This window comes from Triturus cristatus, chromosome 8, assembly GCF_964204655.1.
Source record: "Triturus cristatus chromosome 8, aTriCri1.1, whole genome shotgun sequence".
Taxonomy (NCBI): domain Eukaryota; kingdom Metazoa; phylum Chordata; class Amphibia; order Caudata; family Salamandridae; genus Triturus; species Triturus cristatus.
This window is the reverse complement of record NC_140591.1, coordinates 1,279,250,435-1,279,272,588: the sequence shown is the minus strand read 5'-3', so window position 1 is coordinate 1,279,272,588 and position 22,154 is coordinate 1,279,250,435. Positions and strand designations below refer to the sequence as shown.

The 22,154-nt window shown below is 45.4% G+C and overlaps 1 protein-coding gene across 11 annotated transcripts in view; it reads right to left on the bottom strand.

Moving 5' to 3' along the window:
* The window catches only part of POU1F1 (POU class 1 homeobox 1), a 126,736-nt gene that overhangs the window by 29,353 nt on the left and 75,229 nt on the right, over positions 1 to 22,154 (bottom strand). For 9 of the 11 annotated variants that reach the window (XM_085623012.1, XM_085623005.1, XM_085623008.1 and 6 more), the window contains 2 exons: positions 21,615 to 21,839; positions 18,837 to 18,887 (listed from right to left, as the gene is read on the bottom strand). In XM_085623012.1, coding sequence (XP_085479138.1) covers positions 18,837 to 18,887; positions 21,615 to 21,839 — 276 coding nt within the window. The remainder of the gene's footprint in view (positions 1 to 18,836; positions 18,888 to 21,614; positions 21,840 to 22,154) is intronic. The other 2 variants (XM_085623009.1, XM_085623010.1) reach the window with 1 other exon arrangement.

The window sequence follows — 22,154 nt, the reverse complement described above, 5'->3', positions numbered from 1 at the left end:
TTTTCTTGTATATTAGTTTTCTCAAGCCTTTTCTGAAATTATTTACCAGAGAACAAAGGTGAAGACCAGAGCAGCTTCAGGCCTCCGTAGAGCAAGAAAGGCGAGAGTCGAAGATTGGTAAGGGGAGCAGCTTCTGTGAAGAGAAGAGCCCCCGTCTCACAAGTAAGAGTGTTCAAGTGATTTTCAAGGTTCACGCATTCAGGCAAAAGAAACTGTTGGAGATAAGGAGTAGCAGTAACAAGGAACCATTCTATCTAGAGCTCTAGAGGTCACTGAGAACTGAACTGAAAAGAACTAAGTTATGGTTGGACTTCCAAATTGACTGAGAACTACTTAATAAGAAACTTCCTAAAAACAAGGTGACATTCAAGCTCTTGAGAGTGGTCCTTCCGGTCAATCAGATTATTACACAATTCAGACAAGGCATATAGAGAGGAGCTAGCCTCAGCTGTGACTCAGGTAAATAGGCGTAAAATAGAGAGAGGGCAAAAGAAGTAATTGAGAACATTGGGCAAGTATATGTTGTGTTCTCTCTTGCAGGTGGCTTCCTTTCTGAATATAGAAGTGAGGAGAGCGACCAGAGTCCAGAGGCAGTCTCTCTTGTTTTGTCTTCCACTTCCCCTTTCCCCCGAGCTGAAGTCAGTGACAGTTGTCTTCACCTGTCGCTGGCTTGGGCAGGTTGGAATTGGGACAAGGTCATCTGCCTCCGAGGGAATCGTCCCCCTGCCGTAAAGCAGTTCTGACAGATTGAAGTGCCTACCTCTTAATTGAGGATTGCAGATTCCCTCCCGGGCAGTATGGCTGAGGGTATAGATTTAAAATCCTTGACTAGCATTTTGACCAATATGCAGGAACAATTAAATAGTGCCCTAGACGATAACAAGTCCCTGAGGGAGGAAGTTAGGAGGTCTAGTCAAGAATCCATGCAAACTAGGCAGAAATTAGATGAGTTGGTGGCTTCAGGGTCAGTTCATAAGGGTCCCCCACCTTCGTCAAGTTACCCCTCCTCTGCAGACATTTCCACTCAAGTCATTCACGCAATCTCGCCAATCATTCCTTTGGCGCCCCCGGAAAGATTTGGTGGAGATCCTCTTAAGGCGCAAATATTTTTGACTCAGTGCTCATTGCACTTTTTATGTCGCCCAGTGATCTTTGCTGAAGATCAATCTAGAGTGGCCTTTATCCTGTCGTATCTGAATGGTGATGCAGCTGCCTGGTCTATGTCTCTGGTCACCCGGAATGACCCTGTTTTGTATGATTTTGAAGGTTTCAAAAAAGAATTTTCTAGGATTTTTGATCGACGCTCTGCATCCCAAGCTACGGATAATGAGTTGTTGGAACTCAAACAAGGATCGAGACCTCGTAGGATATCTGGCGCAGTTTAACAAATTGATTGTAGAGACTAATTGGCCCGAAGAAAAGAGAGCAGCCATATTTTATAGAGGATTAAAGGATGAACTAAAAGATGCGCTCGCCCAAATTCCTCGAAGACCTACAGAAATTTCAGAACTGATTGATTTGGTGCTACAGCTCGATCACAGATTGAGTGAGCGGCGCAATGAAAAGAAAAAAGACTTTCGACCTTTTCCTCCTCGCTTTGACCGAGTTAAGACGGAGACTCACAAGGCTCCAGAAGGGGCTTCCACCGAAGAACCAATGCAAATTGGATCCGTTAGAGGGCCCCTGACTAAAGAGGAAAAAGAACGTCGACGAAGTGCGCAACTCTGTTTATATTGTGGATCAGCAGGGCATTTTGTAAAAGAGTGCCCAAAAAGACCAAAGGTTTCTCAGCAGGGAAAAGACAGGCTTCACCCGTAGAAGGAGCTGCGCGGGTGGAAGCAATGACTAAGACAGCTCAAGAACCTCAGCAAGTTGTGAACACTTTACAGTCTGCCGCTCCCCATTTGGTAGTCTCCTTTACCATAAGCTTTCGGGGATTGGAAATAAAGAAGGTCTCAGTGATGATAGATTCAGGGGCTCCCGGAAATTTTTGTGACATCAATTATGCCCGCCAGCAGGGAATCAAGTTTGTCAGAAAGGAAATTCTGGAGGCAGTGAGGGCTGTGGATGGCACAAATCTATCTTCAGGGCCAATCACTCACGAAACTGAATTAGTTCAATTGAATGGACTGAATGGTCATTCTGAGCAAATGACGTTCAATCTAATTGATGCTCCTCAGTTCCAATTAATTTTGGGACTGCCGTGGCTAACAGAGCACAATCCAAGCATAAATTGGAGTAAGAGAACAGTAGTCATGGACTCTCCCTTCTGTAAGGAAAATTGTTTCAATGATCAGATCCGATCTAAAGAAGAATCGCCAGTTCAAGGTTTGGTCCATCATCCTGTTCAAATCTGTTCTGTGGAAACCAAAGAAATTCCATTTGAGTACAAGGATTTATCATCAGTATTTGACAAAAAAGAAGCCGAAAAACTCCCCCCTCATCGCCCATATGACTGCAAGATTGAACTAGAGCCTGGGGCAGTGCTCCCTTGCAGCCGTATATATGCCCTTACCGAAACTGAGAATCAATTTTTGAAATCTTACCTAGACCAATATCTAGCAAATGGATTCATACGCCCCTCCCAGTCCCCAGTTTCCTCTCCCCAATTTTTTATCCCCAAGAAAGATGGAGATCTTCGAGCATGTGTGGATTACAGAGCCTTGAATCAAGTGACTGTAAAAAATCGTTACCCTCTTCCTTTTATCTCAGTGTTACTGGATCAAGTAAAAGATGCCAAGGTGTACACTAAATTGGATTTAAGAGGGGCATATCATCTGATTAGAGTGGCTGCTGGCGATGAGTGGAAGACAGCGTTTCGCACCCGTTATGGATTGTTCGAATACCAAGTAATGCCATATGGGTTGTGCAATGCTCCCGCTGCCTTCCAGCATTTTGTAAATGATATCTTAGGAGAATTTTTGGACCGAGTGGCTGTGGTGTACATCGATGACATTTTGATTTTTTCACAAAACAAGGATGAGCATGTGCAACATGTGCGAGCCATTCTCACAAGGTTGCTTGAAAATCACCTTTACGTAAAATTGGAGAAGTGTGCGTTCAATGTTGAAAGGGTTGAGTTTTTGGGTTTTGTGCTCACCCCTCAAGGCGTCAGTATGGATACCACCAAGGTGAAGGCAGTGCAAGAGTGGCCATCTCCAACGAATGTCAAAGAGATCCAAAGTTTTTTGGGATTCTCCAATTTCTATCGAAGATTCATCCCAAATTTTTCCCGTGTAGTGACCCCCATTACTCGTCTCTTGAAGAAAGGAGTGAAGTTTATCTGGGGAACAGAAGCTGAAGAGGCTTTTCAATTTTTAAAGAAATCTTTTACTCAGTCTCCAGTTTTACTGCATCCCAAGATTGAAGATCCTTTCTATGTAGAAGCTGATGCTTCGGATGTCGCTATTGGAGGAATTCTCTCTCAACGCCATGCAGATACCGGGCAACTCCACCCAGTAGCCTATTTTTCCAGAAAGTTGACTCCACCAGAGTGTAATTATTCAATTGCTGACAAGGAGTTGTTGGCAGTGAAATGCGCTTTTGTCGAGTGGCGACATTACCTGATGGGAGCGAAGCACAAGGTCACAGTGTTCACTGACCACCGAAACTTGCAATTTTTAAAGTCTGCTCGCACTCTGACTTCCAGGCAATTGCGATGGTCCTTGTTTTTTGCGGACTTCAATTTTGTGATCACTTTTCGGCCTGGGGCCAGTAATGCTAAAGCAGATGCACTCTCCAGAATCGACTCCAATTCCCAAGAAAAGATCCAGGAGTCTCAATTTATTATTCCGGAGGAGAAAATTATATCAGCCACAAATCTTTCAGATTTTTCAACTGAGATTAAGAGATCGATGACAAGAGCAGAAATGTCTTTTTTCTTCCAACAAAGGCTCTCCAGGAAAAAGCCCTGAAGTCCTGCCATGACAATCTATTAGCGGGTCATAAAGGAATTTGCAAGACAGTTGAATTAGTGGAAAGGAATTTTTGGTGGCCAGGGATGAGACCGCAGATACGACAGTTTGTGTCCACTTGTGAACGATGTTTAAAAGGGAAATCAGACCGTAAGGCCCCGCAAGGGCTGTTAATGCCATTGTCCACTCCACCACATCCTTGGCATACGGTTTCTATGGATCTAATTGTAGATCTCCCTCCAAGTCAAGGATTTAATACCATCCTAGTAGTGGTAGATTCCTTTTCAAAGATGGCTCATTTTGTCCCACTTAAGAAAATTCCCAATGCACCAAGTTTAGCTCAGTTGTTTTCCCAACATGTTGTGAGGTTACATGGAATTCCAAAGGTTCTAATTTCAGATCGAGGCCCGCAATTTGTTTCCCATTTTTGGAAGGCCTTCACTAAGAGGTTAGGAATAGATGCCCGCTATTCCACTAGCTTTCACCCGGAAACAGATGGGCAGACAGAAAGGGTAAATCAAGATCTAGAACAGTACCTCCGGCTTTATCTATTAGATCAAAGGTCAGAATGGTCAGAATTGGTGTGGGCAGCAGAGTTCGCCTATAACAATGCCAAGCATTCTTCCACAGGAAATTCACCTTTCTATCTAAATTATGGTAGACATCCTAGTTTAATATTAGATAAGGAAGAAAGCCCAGTCCCTGCAGTTGAGGTATTTGTAAAAGAAGTTCAAAATTCTCTAGCTCAAGTGAAAGAAAATCTAACTAAGGCTAAGACTTCTTATAAGACTCAGGCAGATAAGAAAAGGAGAATCAGTCCAGTTTTTAGCCCAGGAGATAGAGTGTGGCTATCCACTAGGAACCTCAGGTTAAAAGAAAATCGAAAGTTTCAGCCTCGCTTTATTGGTCCTTTCCAAGTTGACAAGATGTTAAATCCAGTGACAGTCAGAATCCATTCGCCTTCCTATCTCAAGGTCCATCCAACGTTTCATGTATCCCTGCTTAAAAAGAGTCCACCTAATTTGAGAAGTCAGGCACCTTCTAAACCAGTTTTGATTGATGGAGAAGAGGAGTTTGAGGTACACAAAATTTTAGACTCCATGTTTAGGAAGGGTAAATTGTGTTATCTGATTGATTGGAAGAACTTTGGTCCAGAGGAAAGATCATGGGAGCCTCACACCAACATTCATGCTCCAAGATTGATCCGTGAATTTCATAAAGCCAATCCAGCAAAGCCAAGATTGGGGGAGCGCCTTTTGGTGGGAAGTACTGTCAGGAACGCTCCCGTCTATGCTAGGCATCACGATGGCAAGGAAAGACATGTCTCCATAAAGATCCCTGCAGCCAAGTATCCGCGTTGGAGGAGAATTAGTCCTGGTTGGAGGTCTTTCCTGTGTGCAGTTATTGGTAATTTGAAGCACCCCTTAGCAGGGGATCGAGACTTGACTGTGTCCACTTCCTGTGGTGGTGCGCGGTCTAGTTGTACGCCCTCGAGACGCTTGGATGGGCTGATGCGCATGCGCGGAGATCGCGCGGCGCACTTCAACGATTTGAAAACCGTTGACAGGAGCGTTTTCCCTCAGCGCTTCGCGTCAATCCAGTGAAGTACCTCAGAGAAGATATAAGGCGACTCAAAGTTATCAGTAGGGAAGTAGTGAATGCTATCTTGTAGTTTTTTTCTTGTATATTAGTTTTCTCAAGCCTTTTCTGAAATTATTTACCAGAGAACAAAGGTGAAGACCAGAGCAGCTTCAGGCCTCCGTAGAGCAAGAAAGGCGAGAGTCGAAGATTGGTAAGGGGAGCAGCTTCTGTGAAGAGAAGAGCCCCCGTCTCACAAGTAAGAGTGTTCAAGTGATTTTCAAGGTTCACGCATTCAGACAAAAGAAACTGTTGGAGATAAGGAGTAGCAGTAACAAGGAACCATTCTATCTAGAGCTCTAGAGGTCACTGAGAACTGAACTGAAAAGAACTAAGTTATGGTTGGACTTCCAAATTGACTGAGAACTACTTAATAAGAAACTTCCTAAAAACAATGTGACATTCAAGCTCTTGAGAGTGGTCCTTCCAGTCAATCAGATTATTACACAATTTAGACAAGGCATAAAGAGAGGAGCTAGCCTCAGCTGTGACTCAGGTAAATGGGCGTAAAATAGAGAGAGGGCAAAAGAAGTAATTGAGAACATTGGGCAAGTATATGTTGTGTTCTCTTTTGCCGGTGGCTTCCTTTCTGAATATAGAAGTGAGGAGAGCGACCAGAGTCCAGAGGCAGTCTCTCTTGTTTTGTCTTCCACTTCCCCTTTCCCCCGAGCTGAAGTCAGTGACAGTTGTCTTCACCTGTCGCTGGCTTGGGCAGGTTGGAATTGGGACAAGGTCATCTGCCTCCGAGGGAATCGTCCCCCTGCCGTAAAGCAGTTCTGACATCCTCACAGGTTGATACCCACCAGAAGCAGGAGATATGGCTGCCCATCGCCCGGGCAGTTCGTTTGGTGGGGGTCTACAAGCGCCGGATCCGCAACTGCCTGAAGAGGTGGCAGGACCTTCGGGGTTGGACCAAGAGGATAGCTAGAGTCCAGCTGAAGCTGTCACCTCCACGCAGGAGGGGCGGACACCGGACCCTGACCCCCCACATGCTCTGGATCCTGGCAGTGGTCTTCCCGGACTTGGATAGGCAGATGAAGGCCAGACAGTAGCAGGAAGGGGGTAAGTCCATGCCTAATCTGTGTACTATGTCTAACATGCTAATTGCAGTCTTTTGGCCTGGTCACACTTCCACATTACGTAGGTCTTGTACTCAGGTCCCTTAATTGTGTGATGCACCCTACTCATCTGTTCCACAGGTGTGGCCCCTACAGTCTGTTGCTTGTGTCACTAGGGCACTGTGTCCCTGCTGTCAGCTATGCTTCAGCTACCGGACAGCATCTGTTCCTGTGACTCTGTTGTGTGTTTCATGGGTGGTTCAATTGTTTGCCCAGTGCCTGAGATCTGACATGTGATCTGTGTGTGCCCTTGAGATGTGTGCCAATTGCTGGTCTGACTCGCCACATGTGGCTGGGGTATTCCAAACAAACCCATGCAGCAGGGGACTCCAATTTTGGGGCCTCAGGAGTATGTATACCAAGTATTTCACACTTGCTTAGCCACCTGACTACTGTCCAGGGCCAAACACTGTTTCACATAGACCTGGGCAGTCATGCCTCCTGAAGGGCATTTAGAAACACTCTGTAAACCCACTCCTGTGTATCAAATTACAGGCTGTGCTTAGTGACATGTGCCTTCAGGTGTCTGCCTCTGTCATTATTGTGTGGCTTGTTGTTGCGTACAACTGGAGTGTCCATGATTTAGAGGGTCAGCAGGACATCTGAAATGTTACTGTGAGAGACACGACCTGTGTGACATATAGGTGTGTGATCATCTGACAGCGCACAATGGTGTATGCAACTGTGTCCTTCAGGCAGCTGGGTTACATGCATGGCAGACTGTGATGTGTTAATGTACAGGGAGTTGTGTTTGCAGAGACTCATATGTCTGATTTGCATGATGTGGGGTCTTCTGGGTCCTGGATATGTTGTTTGCAGGGGTTGGGAAAGTGCACCTGTCATCTGCTGAGTTAGCTTTACCCCTGAGCTATGATTGTGAGACAGTGCATACTGTTGTTGTCTGGATGCCCTGCCCCTGTGACAGGAGACAGTGTTGACTTACTTTCAGGGCATGCCAGTGCCATAGCATTTAACTTGCTATGAGTGATCCTGCATTGTGTTCAAGTGTGCACCATGCACCCCATTGTGGCATTGCCCATCAGGACATGAGAACATCATAGTATGTGTTGCTGGCATGCATCACAAGCATGTGAAATGAGTCTCTGCCCGTCCCTTCATCTGGACACCTGTACTGAGTCAGTAGCAAGAGCTGTGCTGTGTGTATAGTGACATACTCCGACATGTTCACTTGCATGTCCAACTAATGTGTGGGTGGTGCATGTCGGGCCATTGGGGTATTAGCATCCAACATGCAACAGACATCTGTGTGCAAGTCAAGGAGGGATATGTGTGCCATGGTTTATGTTGAGAATGACAATTGGCTTATTCTAAACAGTGTTGGCACTTTGACCTGTGTTCAGCTGATGATGCCAGGGCTTGCCCTGTGATGTGATGTACTTACTGTGGTGTGTGCAGTCAGTGCAGGTGACTGATTTTGTTCTCTTACTTCCTATTCCTATCCAGATACATTCACAGCGACAGGAGGGGACAGCTCCACGGACCTGGAGGAGCCATAGAGCCTGACAGGGACAGAAGGAGAGGAGTTGGGGGGGACCCAGTGGCACGGAGGGCGAGTAGGAGCCACACAGAGGAGTCGTCAGCACCATCCTGCCCAGCTGAGGGCCACAGCAGCTCTGAGGATGACTCCCTTGTGGAGGCGGGTGTCAGCAGCCACCAAACCCCAGCTAGTGAGGCTGTCCCCGCCACCGCCCCCACCACCACCATCACCACCCTGCCATCGGCTCCCATCCCAGAGGTCCTTGGAGGCTCCTGTGTTCGGAAGCATGTCTCCTTTGTGCCAGGCACCGCACCCTCTGCCCCTGTGTCCCCTGCTGCCCTGAGTGAGGAGTCTGTGGACTTACTTAGACAGATCCATGTAGGGCAGATGTCAATGCTGAAGGTCCTCCATGCACACACAAGTCTGTTGATGCAACTGGTGTCGTTCATGGAGGGCATTTCCTCAGGCATGTCTGCCCTACAGAGGACCAATCAGCCCATGGCCTCCTCCCTGACGGCAGCAGTGTCCCTCCTCCAACAGTCCCGCACCCCTCCTACCCCTGCACCACCCACAATTGCTAGCAGCCTACCTGTCCCAAGCACACACACACCTGCACATTCTCACAAAGCCACAGACACGGGCAGCACACAAACACCCAAACCAAGGGCTAGACGTGCAAACAAGCAAGCGCAGGGGACTGATACCACACTCACAGGGGATGGTTTGCAGACACACACACAGTCATCCACAACCACTCTGCAGTCCTCCGAAACCTCTCCCTCCCAGCCCCCTTCCCTTGCCTCACCTACAACCCCATCTCCACAGAAGCTTTTCCTCTGTTACCTTGGCCTCTTCCCCTCCGACCCAGCAGATCCAGATTACAAGGGGAAGAGGAAGTCCCCACACACAGAGGGGAGTGCCCCTCATACCAGGACACCCTCCCCCAGGTGCAATCAGACTGAGACCCCCACCCGCAAGTCCCCCCGGAGCCGGAACAGCAAGACCCCCACCGCCGCCACACAGCTCCAGAGGTTCCCCCGCCACTCCCTGCCCGAGTACCCCACCCACAGATACACCATCCCCAAAATGCTGAGGCCCTACCACTTGCTCCTCCATACCTGGTCAGATGGTTAGTGCCACTGATGTGGGGACCGTGTCCCCCTTCTGTCCTGCCGACCTCACCTGCACCCCATTCCGCTCACATGGATTTAAGCACTGCAGTGGAGTCCACGACCACCCCGTCTGACTTGAGCACTGCAGTGGGGACCCAATCCACTCCATCTGACCTGCCCACTGAAGTTGTGGCGGCACCCACCCCATCTGACTTGTGCTCCACAGTTGTGACTGCACCCACCACTTCAGTGAGCTCCACTGCAGTTGCAAGTGTCTCTCCTGCATCCACCACCTCTTCACTGCCTCCTTCTGCTGCGCCCTGATCCTGTTACTGCGGTGCCTGGCCTGCCCCCATGTATGCCCCTCTGAGGGGATGTCCCCTGTCCTTAGCAGTGCAGGCAAGCAACTTGTGACAGTTGTCACTCTAGTTCACTCCTTGGCATTTGATAATGGACTGGCCATTGGCCTTTTGTTTGAACGGACGTTTAACTTTTAATATGCTAAATAAAGCTTTTTTCTTTATCCCTGTAAACTTGATTTAGCTGTACATTAGATTGATGATGTTTAACATGCCCTTGCACCTGTAATGCTTGGTTTCCAATGTTGAATACTGAGGTGTTGATGTGAGGTACTCCATGTGGTCCATGAGATATGTATCCTATTCTGGTCGGTATCCATGTTATCCTTTGCAGCTACCTGGGTGTGTCATGATCAACTATTTGTGGACATCGCTGTGAACATTTCATTTGCATGGTCACATCTCTGGCTTGCACCCATGCACATATTATGTGCTTCCCATTGTCCAATTTGTTTACTTCACAGACTTTATGCGCATCACCACTGGACCTACATGTGTGGGCATCATTGGTATAGGAGCAACTGGGTCCACTGTGCAACTTGCTGTACATATGTTTTGAGTATGTGCAGATGACTTAGGGGAGACTCCCATACCCAGGCTGTTCTGACCAGAGCCTTCATTGTGTGGTAACTGATGGCTGACTGACCAAGTGTTCTGCTGACATGACTGAGACGTGCTGTGACTATGTTTGGCACAGCTGGCCTTCCACAGGAGTTGGGTCCCCTCAAGTAAATGTGTTGTCCCGTGACATAGCCTGGGCCCATGGTGTGTGTTGTATGAGCATGTGTGTGTGTGTGTCCACATCCCTTTTCATACACAGGCAGTGTTCCCTTGATATGTTCCTGTTGTTGATGTTTGCTGAGTGGTACTGTGTTCATCCCACAACTTTGCCATGGGCTACCAGATGTGTGGGTGCATGACACACTACTGTTAATTGGTGTTTCATCATTGGGATTTGTCAGTTCTGAGTGGTGACACAGTCAGGGGTCCCCAAGGCACTTGTTTGTTCGCAATATCATGTAGTTGTCCCTAGGTGGTACCTTTCAGTGATTGAGACATGTGTATGTGTGTGTGACTGCTCCCACTTGTCGGGTTCAGGGCTGCAATGTTTGCAGGTGTCAGCATGTGTGCCTTGTGGTTCTCCTTGGCTTCTGCATTGTCCTGGGACTGTGGCAGGTATTCGGAAGATTACGTGAGCTTTGACGTCATGGCCATGTACCGCATACTGTGCAGTATGTCTGTCATTCACCAGGGTTGTAAACTGTCCTTGTGTGATGAGTCTGTGCACCTTAGTTCCTCCAAACATTACTGTGTTTGTCATGGGTGCATATGCAATGTCACCTGTCCATGTGGGCTTCACAGATGCACATTGTTGCAGTTCAGGGTGTGTGGTGGTGGTGTTGAGGGTGGACTGATGTAAATGTTTGCATGGATGGGCCCCTAGCTCCCGTTTGTCCATGGATGACGGGCCATGCTGAGTGATTTGTGTTTGTGTATGTGTGATGTACGTTTGTGGAACAGGACACATGTCTGGGTTTCCCAGTTTGTACGACATCTACCTTTGTCATCACAGTGGAGGTGTCATGCATGCTTGTGTCACCCCAATGTCTGGTCCCTGGGGGTAGTGCTGTTGTGTGTCAGTCTCTTGCTGTGTTAGTTGGTGTTCATTCCAGCTTGTGTCACATGTGTCTGTTGTGCTACCTCTCATCTCACAATGCCTGATTGCCCTCTAAGGGCGTCCCAATGATGATTTACTTTTGTATGGCACTGTGTCCACATCTGTGTCTCTGTGGTTCAGCCCCCCTCATGTGTTGTGCAGTTACCTGGGGATACTGAGACACACACACACACATGTTGTGTCAGATATGTAGTGTGAGGTTGCCTGTTTGTGTTTGTGCATCTGCATCAGTGCATTGGTATTGCTGTTGTGGGCCATTGTCTGGATGCTGTTTCTGTGATTTGCCCTGCTGTCCCTGTGAGTCATATCACATCATTGTGCACATTCATCCTGGTTGTTAGGTGCCATTGCTGGCCTGGAATGTGAGTTTGTGACCTGACACCTACAGTCTACACAGGTTGTTTGATTAGTGTGTCTATTTTCGAGATGTGTGTATGCTTTGTGATGGTCACTTCTGCTCTTGTGTCATTGTACACTGTATGCATTGTCAGCCCCCATGGGTGGTGCTTGTCTGCGCATGGCCGAAAGTATGTTAGGTTTTCACAGCAATGTTAGCCTCACCACATCTCTGTGGGTATGGGACACAGCCACTACTTTGCCCCAGAAGTGTTTGATGTGTTCGGACCGGGAATCATACATGCTGTTTGGCATTTGCAGCTTTGACCATGATGACACTTACCTTTGGGTCACTGTGATGTGGGGGGGTTTAGACCCCATCACCACAATGTTCGACATTTGCTGCAGTTTGGAAGCCCACACTTAACTTTTGTTCTACAAAGTGAGGGGGTGTTAGTTTTACATTGACACAGTGCTATAGTGATGCTTGCCTTGTGTAGGGCACACTCATTTGTTGGTCACACATGTGCTGTTAGTTACATTGTATGTTCAAAGTCATAATCACTGTTGTGGACATTTGTCACAGACTACACACTGTTGTCATGATGTTAGGGGGGATGTATTTTGCTGACATACCTAATGTTGGAGTAGGATGGATGTGTGGCGCATCACCCATCCTATGAGTGAGGGTGGAAGGGGTGATGGGCAACATAAGCCCTATGAGTGGGGGTGGCAGGGGTGATTTGCAACATATACCCTATGAGTGGGGGTGGCAAGGGTGATGGGCAACATATGCCCTATGAGTGGGGGTGGCAGGGGTGATGGGCAACATATGCCCTATGAGTGGGGGTGGAAGGGGTGATGGGCAACTGGTCCCCTATGTGTGGGGGTGGCAGGAGTGCTGGGCAACATATGCCCTATGAGTGGGGGTGGCAGGGGTGATGGGCAACAGGTCCCCCATGGGTGGGGGTGGCAGTAGTGCTGGGCAACAGGTCCCCTATGGGTGGGGGTGGCAGGGGTGATGGCAACAGGTCCCCTATGGGTGGAGGTGGCAGGGGTAATGGGCAACATAGTCCCTATGGGTGGGGGTGGCAGTGGTGCTGGGCAACATATGCCCTATGAGTGGGGGTGGCAGGGGTGATGGGCAACATGAGCCCTATGAGTGGGGGTGGCGGGGGTGATGGGCAACATATGCCCTATGAGTGGGGGGGAGGGGTGATGGGCAACAGGTCCCCTATGGGTGGGGGTGGCAGGAGTGCTGGGCAACAGGTCCCCTATGGGTGGAGGTGGCAGGGGTGATGGGCAACAGGTCCCCTCTGTGTGGGGGTGGCAGGGGTGCTGGGCAACAGGTCCCCTATGGGTGGGGGTGGCAGGGTGCTGGGCAACAGGTCCCCTATGAGTGGGGGTGGCAGGGGTGATGGGCAATATAGTTCCTATGGGTGGGGTGGCAGTGGTGCTGGGAAACATATGCCCTATGTGTGGGAGTGTCAGGGGTGATGGGCAACATAAGCCCTATGAGTGTGGGTGGCAGGGGTGATGGGCAACATAAGCTCTATGAGTGGGGGTGGCAGGGGTGATGGGCAACATAAGCCCTATGAGTGGGGGTGGCAGGGGTGATGGGTAACATATGCCCTATGGGTGGGGGTGGTAGTGGTGCTGGCCATGCAACCCCTATGGTGGCCTGTTGTTAGTGGCCAGGATGTAGATTCCCTGTGTGTTTATACCATTTTGCAGGTACGTGTTGTTTGTTTGTGTGGTAGGTGTCTGACTTACCGTTTGCGGCGTCGGCGTTGGTTCCTGATCCGGTCATAGATGTAGAGTACTGGTATGACCTGCGCGATGGGATTCATGATGTGTTTGTCTCGTACATGTTGCTTGTTGCTCCGTCGCGTACCAGCTGCAAGCTGGTCCGTCTCGTAGCCGTGGATTGAGTTGTGGAGCGAATCGTAGCTGATATGCTTGTTTTCCGTATGCTGTGACGTGCCGTACATGGTGACCCGTCCGGTGCATAGGAAGTACGCATCGTACTTGTCAGGGCGGAAACTGTTGTGGATACTGCTTCCGGGCGACTCGGTTCGGCGTTAGGGGTTACGGCTCGGACAGAGAATGGAGCTTGAATCACAGCCTACGTGTCGGTCGTGTTTTTGGCAGTTATGCGCAACGTACTTCATCTACAGGACGGACCGGCTACGGGTAACTGTCGGCCGCACGGTAAGGCTACGAACAGGTCTCGGAGAGCTGTCCGACCCGGATCCGAATCAACCCCATAGTGTCAGTGTGAACACATTACAGTCTTTCCCTTCACTTAGCACAAAACAAAAACAAATTCAGCTGCTCACACACAAAAGAGCTTTGATACAAAATCCATGGTTCTATACCACCAGTATTTACTGCTTAACCAATGTAGTTCAAGAGAGAAGGCTGCATCCCAAAATCTTCACTCTACTTGTGCCCGGTGCAATAGCCACAAATCACCAATACTTAGTTGCAATGCTGGAAAGGAGGCTTTCATGCGACGCTGAAATACCGCTGAGGAAGCGCGAACTGCTCCTTGTGCACTCAATGACACTATAGAGCAACCCCGGCACATCTGATCACTTGTTGATGCCAATGTGATGTTGCCTAGCCATGCTGATCCTTTCCTGGTGTTGATGTTTCATTGGGTAGCAACGTTGAGGCATTCTACACAGGGCCTCTTCGTTGCCGCGTTTCATCATCTAACAACACTGAGGCGTTCCACATGGGGCCCCCTCCTTGCCGCGTCCAATCGCTTCCTTTTGCTGACAGCGTTGCTCAGCAACACACAAGCATTCAAACAGAGGTGCGCTTTGTTTACCACTGTTGCTTGATGATTCCAGTACGCTCACTCCTCTCAGCATCGTCACATGGTGCGCTCTTAAGCTTTCCTGATGCTCCGAGCCACCACACAACCGTTGTATAGCACGAGAGGCTGCACAGGTGAAATTGGCCAAAAATGGTGAATAAAAAACGCCTGAACAGTAGGAATACCTACTTGAGTCCTAAAACTGTGTGCACCACTTGCCTGAGTGATTTGTAGATTGTAGCGTTTTGTTGGGGTCTCACTATGTAAATTTTCAAGTCCTTCAGTATGTAGCCCTGTAGGCAGCCCGACGCCTGTCACCAATATTAAGTTCTAAGAAGAAAGCTCACACATCTTCAAATACGTTTTAGTAAGCTTCCTTATTAAGTTACAAGTATCAGAGACCCCAGCCACAGCCTCATCCAACAGTCAACTGAGTAACAATACCCCTTGGCCTGTAATTCCATCGTATTAACCATCCACACATTCCAGAACATAGCATCATTACACAAGTACAGAACACCACACAGTTCCTGCAGCCAACCTCCCTTGTGTACAGACTTGTGGTCACAAACAGCAGAGTAGATATACTTCATTGAAGTTGTATGTCATATATGATCAAAAAGCCACAAAAATGCACTGAAAAACCACGGTTAACGTAAAGGTATGGTTAGCTTTGGCTATAACACCTTAACATAGGGATAAAAACACCAGAGAAATTATAGTTAAGAATTAAAACCAAAGAAAGCACTGACACTCTAATATTCTGGTTAGCTCTGCAATCTATAACTCACATACCTGTCATGTAAGCTTATAACTTGCACAGCAAACGAAATACTTCTGTAATGCTTATGCAAAAAAATACTTAGAGCTATCAGTCCTTGGAAATGTCAACTTTGCACACTTCCACCTGCTGCTGCTAGATTTCCTGGTGGTGCAATAAAACATTCACTTATTAGAATTTTAGGCATGGAGCCTATTTACTTCTTGTATGTGTCTCCTATCTCCACTCGCATTTTAATAAATTAAAGAGCCAAAGTGGCCCCCGATGAATTATTGCAGACATAGCCTGGGCATTCGTAGGTTTTTACAGGTACGAGTGAAGTGAAGAATGAATAAACAAATATTGAAGTCCTGAAGTTTTGTCATTTTTTCTAACAATTCATATTTTCTTGGTTGTAAGGGTTGTATTTTCCATACGGCAACCGAAAAGCACAGGGCACCTTATGCATTCACAACTCCTACACAGAAAACAACCCCTTACTCCATTAGCATGGGGCAAAGGCATCCTCAGGATTTGTGCAATAGTTCCTCAGAGGTACTTATCAGGTTTTTGGAGTTGCATCTAAAACCCTTATTAATTTGTCTCATTTGTGTCTACAATTGCGTGTTTAATGTTTGTGTGTGTGAATGGCTGAGGGAATGTTTCTTTGTGTGTTTTATGTGTTTTAGTATATTAGCGTGTGAAGAGTATTTCAGGGCTAGACTAGTTATGTTTAATTAAAATCCTTCCTTCTATTTCTACTACTCTTGCAGCTCTGTTAGGCAGATTGTGGTTAGTGCAAAAGTCTGAATGTAGGTGTATTTCCTGCTAGATTCCTGCAACTGGCAATCTTTATCCCAAGCTAGATCTGGGCGAGGTTTGCTAGCCTGAATGTGCGCTGTCTCATTGTTATTGCTGGATCACATCAGTCAGATACCAATTTTCTTCCATGCCCACTTTTTTTTGCACCAGTAAACAAAGTGGGATCTGAAAGAAGTATTTTTTTCTTTTTTTTCTGTGGCTCGTTGACCAATCCCCTAATATTGTTTAGAAAGGTTCAGGGAATGCATCACTCCCCTTGTTCTTTTTCCATTTGAAGATGTGGGAGCACCTAGAGAATAAACTGCGCCTTCTAGAGCTTTACATTTAGATATCATTTTCTAATCATAAGATCACCGGTTCTTCGTAGCTGAACAGCGACATTTGAGGAACCTCTAATACAGCTATAAAATACTGAAATACACTTTTCTGAGACCTTTTTCACCTTGGGTACAGGGTCTCTGGACATGCCACACTGGGAGAAGTTTGGATAGACAGAAGACAGATGTGCTATGTGCAAGAGTCAAAACATGCTCTTAAAGGGGCTTTCCAACGAATGATGTCACAAAAGATCTCAGAAATGTAACTGATATTGTGAAACTTGGCCTGGATATTAATGTCCACTTATGTAAGTGGGCACCCTGCACCAGTCCAGACAACCCTTATGGTGATTTAAGAGGTCTTAGACAACCTAAGAAAGCTCTCTAAGTGGTAGCTGTGGCGAGCAGCCTTCAGGTTTAGTCCAGAAGGAGTGTAAAGCAGCTTGATTTACCAGAATGCAATGTTATATGTATAGATTAAGTGAAAAACAACAATACAAGGTATTTATAAAAATAGCTATTTAATATATAATACTCTCTAACACATACAAATGAATGTCTGACAGAATCTCAACGGACAAAAATCGACCTACAAAAATATCGACACAAAAATATCGATGTCAAAAATATCAAAGCCCGATCTACATAATGGTAAGTACAAAAATATCAAGAAAAAATATATCGTTTTCAAAAATATCGATGTTAAAAATATCGTTTTTTAAAAATGTTTTAATAATGTAAAATTGAATAAATAATACATATAATGAAAATAAACTGTTAAAAATATAAAAACATGTTTAAAAATAATAACTAATACATAGAATGTTAAAATAAATTAAACATATACATATAAATTAATATATATACTAACTCCACATAGTGCAACAGTAGGGAAAGTGTTGGATAAAGTAGGGGTAACAATTACTATTCCCACTCCAGTGAGTGCAACAGTAGGGAAAGCGTTGGATAGCGTAGCGGTAAAATTTACTATTCCCACTCCAGTGAGGGCAACAGTAAGGAAAGCATTGGATAGCGTAGGGGTAAAATTTACTATTCCCACTCCAGAGAGTGCAACAGTAAGGAAAGTGTTGGATAGCGTAGGAGTAAACATTACTATCCCACTCCAGAGAGTGCAACAGTAGGGAAAGAATTGGATAGCGTAGGGGTAAAATTTACTATTCCCACTCCAGTGAGTGCAACAGTAGGGAAAGCGTTGGATAGTGTAGGGGTAAAAATTACTATTTACACTCCAGGGAGTGCAACAGTAGGGAAAGCGTTGGATAGCGTAGGAGTAAAAATTACTATTACCACTCCAGAGAGTGCAACAGTAGGGAAAGTGTTGGATAGCGCAGGGGTAAAAATTACTATTCCCACTCCAGAGAGTGCAACAGTAGGAAAAGCGTTGGATAGTGTAGGGGTAAAAATTACTATTCCCTCTCCACAGAGTGCAACAGTAGGGAAAGCGTTGAATAGCCTAGGGGTAAAAATTACTATTATCACTCCAGAGAGTGCAAAAGTATGGAAAGCGTTGGATAGCATAGGTGTTAAAAATAACATACTTATAAATCAAATAATTATTGTAATTAAATAATGATTTATTAATACCTTAACAATAGATAAAATAAAAACTATAAATAAATCAAAATGAATAATTATTTTAATAATATTAAATACTTCCCACCCTATTCCCCAATAAACACACAACACACTCCACATAAAATTTCACACAATTAATTTAATTTTCAATTAATCAATTAATAAAAAAATGAATTAGCAATTAATAATTAATTAACAATAAATTAATTATCAATACCAATAAATCTTATTTAATAATAAATAATAACCAATTAATAATTAATTAACAAAAAAATATCAATACCAATTGTTTTAATAATTAATTAATTACAATTAAATTACTTCCCACCCTATTCCCCTATAAACCCACAACCCCCTCCAATAATAAATTAATACAATTAATATAATTAACAATTAATAAAAATCAATTACCAATTAATAATTAACAAAAAATTAATTATTAATACCAATAATTACAAATTAATAATTACTTAATTAAAAATAAATTACTTCCCACCCTATTCCCCTATAAACCCACAACCAACAACCTACAGAACTGAAACACAAAATGAATTAAAAATAATTATTAATTCCTAAAAATTATTATTTAATTTACTATAATTAAATTACTTCCCACCCTATTCCCCTATAAACCCACAACCCGCTAATACGCATAATTTACTTTAAAAAAAAAATCCTAATTTCTAAAAAATGTATACATATATTTTAAAAAACAGTACAATTCTTAACAAAAAATATAGAACACATACATATAAAATACATGCTAAAATACATAACACTAATATAAATATCGATATTATTAACATCGATAATTTTACTATCGATATTGCTAACTTCGATATTTGCTAAATTGATATTTCTTACCTTCAATTTGATATTCTGGTAGTCGATATCCTTGATGTCGATATTCTGTCCCTACGATATTTAAAACTCGATATTAATGTACTTCGGTATTAAAAAGTCGATATTTTGACTGTTCACTCATACAAATATCTCTTACCTGGAGAAATGCACAATGCTCACAATACTTTTCATAGAAATCAGGTAAATAGCATGAAATACACAGTGGACCCGGGGGGGGGGGGCATATAATAAGAAAGTGGTATAAGAACCACGATTCGGGTCAAGACAATGTCGGGAGGATTTAGAAGTGCTGGGAACCCAAGGAACCACCCAAGGTGAGTGACTAGGAAGCCCACGGAGAGTGTGTTCAGTGTGGGAACACGACCGCATGCTCCGTACAAATCAACGTGTAAGTCGCAGTTGGAATTTTAAAGATTAAGGACCCTTCCCAGTGGACCCTGAAGAAACCCCGTGGAAGACAGAATATTGGAGAGCCACCCCACCCGTGGATACCCTTGTACCCACGTTACCTACACCAGAGAAGCTGGGTGCATAGGTGTGAAGTGGTGTCAGAAACCGCAGTTGAACCGAAAGGAGGACTTCAGGAAAGTACTGCTGCCGACGAAGGAGAAAGTGTCCGGTGGCATCTGAAGGTGGATTCTAGTTGAGAGGTATCTGCAAGCAGAGGGAACAGAGTCTATGTCATTCAGGAGTGACCAGGAGATCAGGAAGACGAATGTCCACCAATATCGGCAGTTGCAGGAGTTGACTTGACTCTGCAGCTGTGAGGGCCAGGCGATGCTGAGGAAGACAATGAGCCATGCACGAGCTGTCCCAGGTCGAATGTCGAGTGCTGAGGGGTCGGTGTCCGGCGGCAGCACCAACAAGCCTTGGCAAATGCAACCAATGCAAAAGTCAAAGAAGGTGCAATGTTGAGACTAGCAAGGTCTAGGGGACTCACCACAAGCAGGGGAGCCAGGGCAGGCACTGAGCAGTCAGAGGAGCCCAAAATAAGCAAAAATGACCCTCAACAGGACCCACAGGCCAGAGGCACTGGTGTGGCAAGAGGATCTCGAGCGTCTCACCAAATGATGCAGGCCATGGTGCAAATGATGTGATGTGGACAAAGACTTTGGTCACTGGAGATGCTTGAGGTTGGGACTGCTTGGAGCCCAAAGATCTTAGTGGAAGGAATTCAACAAGCCTTTGCCTTGCCTTTCCTTCAGGTGACTTTGATGCCCACAGGCCTTGGAAGGTTCCTGTGTGGTGCACAGGCACAGATGATGCAGCTGACTAAAAGATGGACGAAGTCCAGCGCAAACGAAGTCCAGCAAAGTCCTGAGTGCCCAGACGGTAGAAGTAGAAATGGTGTCTGAATTGAATCTTGTCCCACGACGAATATAGAGACCCACCCTCAGGTATGCCTTTAAGTACACTAAGGAAAGGGTTGGGACAATTCAAAGGACCCTCCCAGGGGAGATTCTGGACAGGGGGGAGGTTACTCCCATGTCCTTTATCCAGTGTTAAGCCAGAGCGGGAGCCAACGGGTCCCAGAGCTGGTTTGAACTGGACTATGCACGGGGACACCAAATGTGCCCCTTGTGCAGACTAAGTGGCGCTGACAAGCACACCTACCCAGTCCCAGTACACTAATCCTGTCTAGGAGGTGGTCACACCTCCCTGTGACAGGATGCCTATTGTTCTGCCTTCCCCTGCTAGAGCTTGGCTCAGCAGCAGGAGGGCAGAATTGTGTCTCTGGTTGGCAGCAACCATTTTGTGCTGTCTGGGTCTAGATGGTTGGCACCGGGAACACTGAGAGCATAAGGGAGGGCTATTACATTGCTTGGAATCATACCTTCCACACCGTTTGATAGGATTTGTTTCAGCCAATTTTGAGATGGCCATCGCGTAATTACGCGGTGCTCCTCTATATGGTATATGGCTGCTTCACTTACAACCTGGGAGAATGGACCTCGTAGGCTGTAGGGGTGTCCTGATCATGCAGGGGCACCCTCACACTTAGAACCAAGCACCCTGCCTTCAGGATTGATAAGGCCTGCTATAGGCGTGACTTATAGGAAACCTATATCTTTCGTAAGTGGTGCTAGTACCAGCTACACAGGCTGCAATGGCAGGCCTGTAGTTGCATTTTGAATTGTCTCCCATGGGTGACATAATGAATGCTTCAGCCCATGGGGGACCTCTAGGGTACCTATGCCCTGGGTACTTTAGTACCATATACTAGGGACTGATAAGGGTACCCCAGTATCCAATCTGGGATGTACCTAAGTACTAACCACAACAATTTAAAGGAGAAAGCAGATAGACTGGGGTCCTAATTAGCAGGATTCCAGTCAGGCTATTCTCTAACAGCTTGGCACCAGGCAAAAAGTGGGGGTAAACATAAAAGCAGATCCTTCTTTCCTACAGATATCGTCAAGCAAACAAACATTGTAAAGTGGCAATGATTGATGGTTGTTACAGATGCAGGACTGTGCAAAGAGAACAGTATTTGTTCTCTGCACTGAATGGCTCCTTTCAATGGGTCACATGGTTTGATTCATTCTTGCATTTTTTTAAACATTTTTTATGAATAAATATATTATTTCCTGTATTTTTTTCTGTTGTCTTTAAAGACAAACTAATTCACGAGAAACACTTTGACATACTATATAGAGAAGCATTGATTGCAGACAGATTTATAATTAAACATATTAACAAACATCTTTTGTTGCTAAAAAGAGAAACTCAACAAGTAACTTTTAAAGTAAAAAGAGAAAACAGAAGACAAATACATACCCAGCTTGATTCTCCTCACTTTAAACTCATTTGCAAATTTTTCGAGTTCCCGAATTTCAGGAGAATCCATGTCTATTGGCTCTTCGATGGACTTGTTCTTCCTGCGAAATTCCTGCTTGAAATCGGTGAGTGAGGGGTCTTCTCCTAGGATAGACTGATGCATGGAAGCAAAGCCATGACCTAATGTACAGGGGCTGGCACTCATGAGGCAAGAGGTGAGGCTACCTATATGTGTAAAACAAGGATATTTAAATAACACTTTCAACCTAAAATACTATAAAATCGACCAATAATCAACTACAAGTTGTTTGATAGATAAATGAAAAATTTGCTTAAATGTCTTTATTTTATTACTTTTTTTTTAACTTAAACTGCTTTTCTTTAATTGAACTCTATTTCCCATGACTTGGGTTTCATCGCATCCTAGCAGAAAACAAGATGAATTGGATGAGAGCACAGGAATCCATCAATATTTTCAATAGTATTGCTAAGCAGTTCAAATTATGCAGTGATTGACTTCAAACACATTTGCATGGGAAA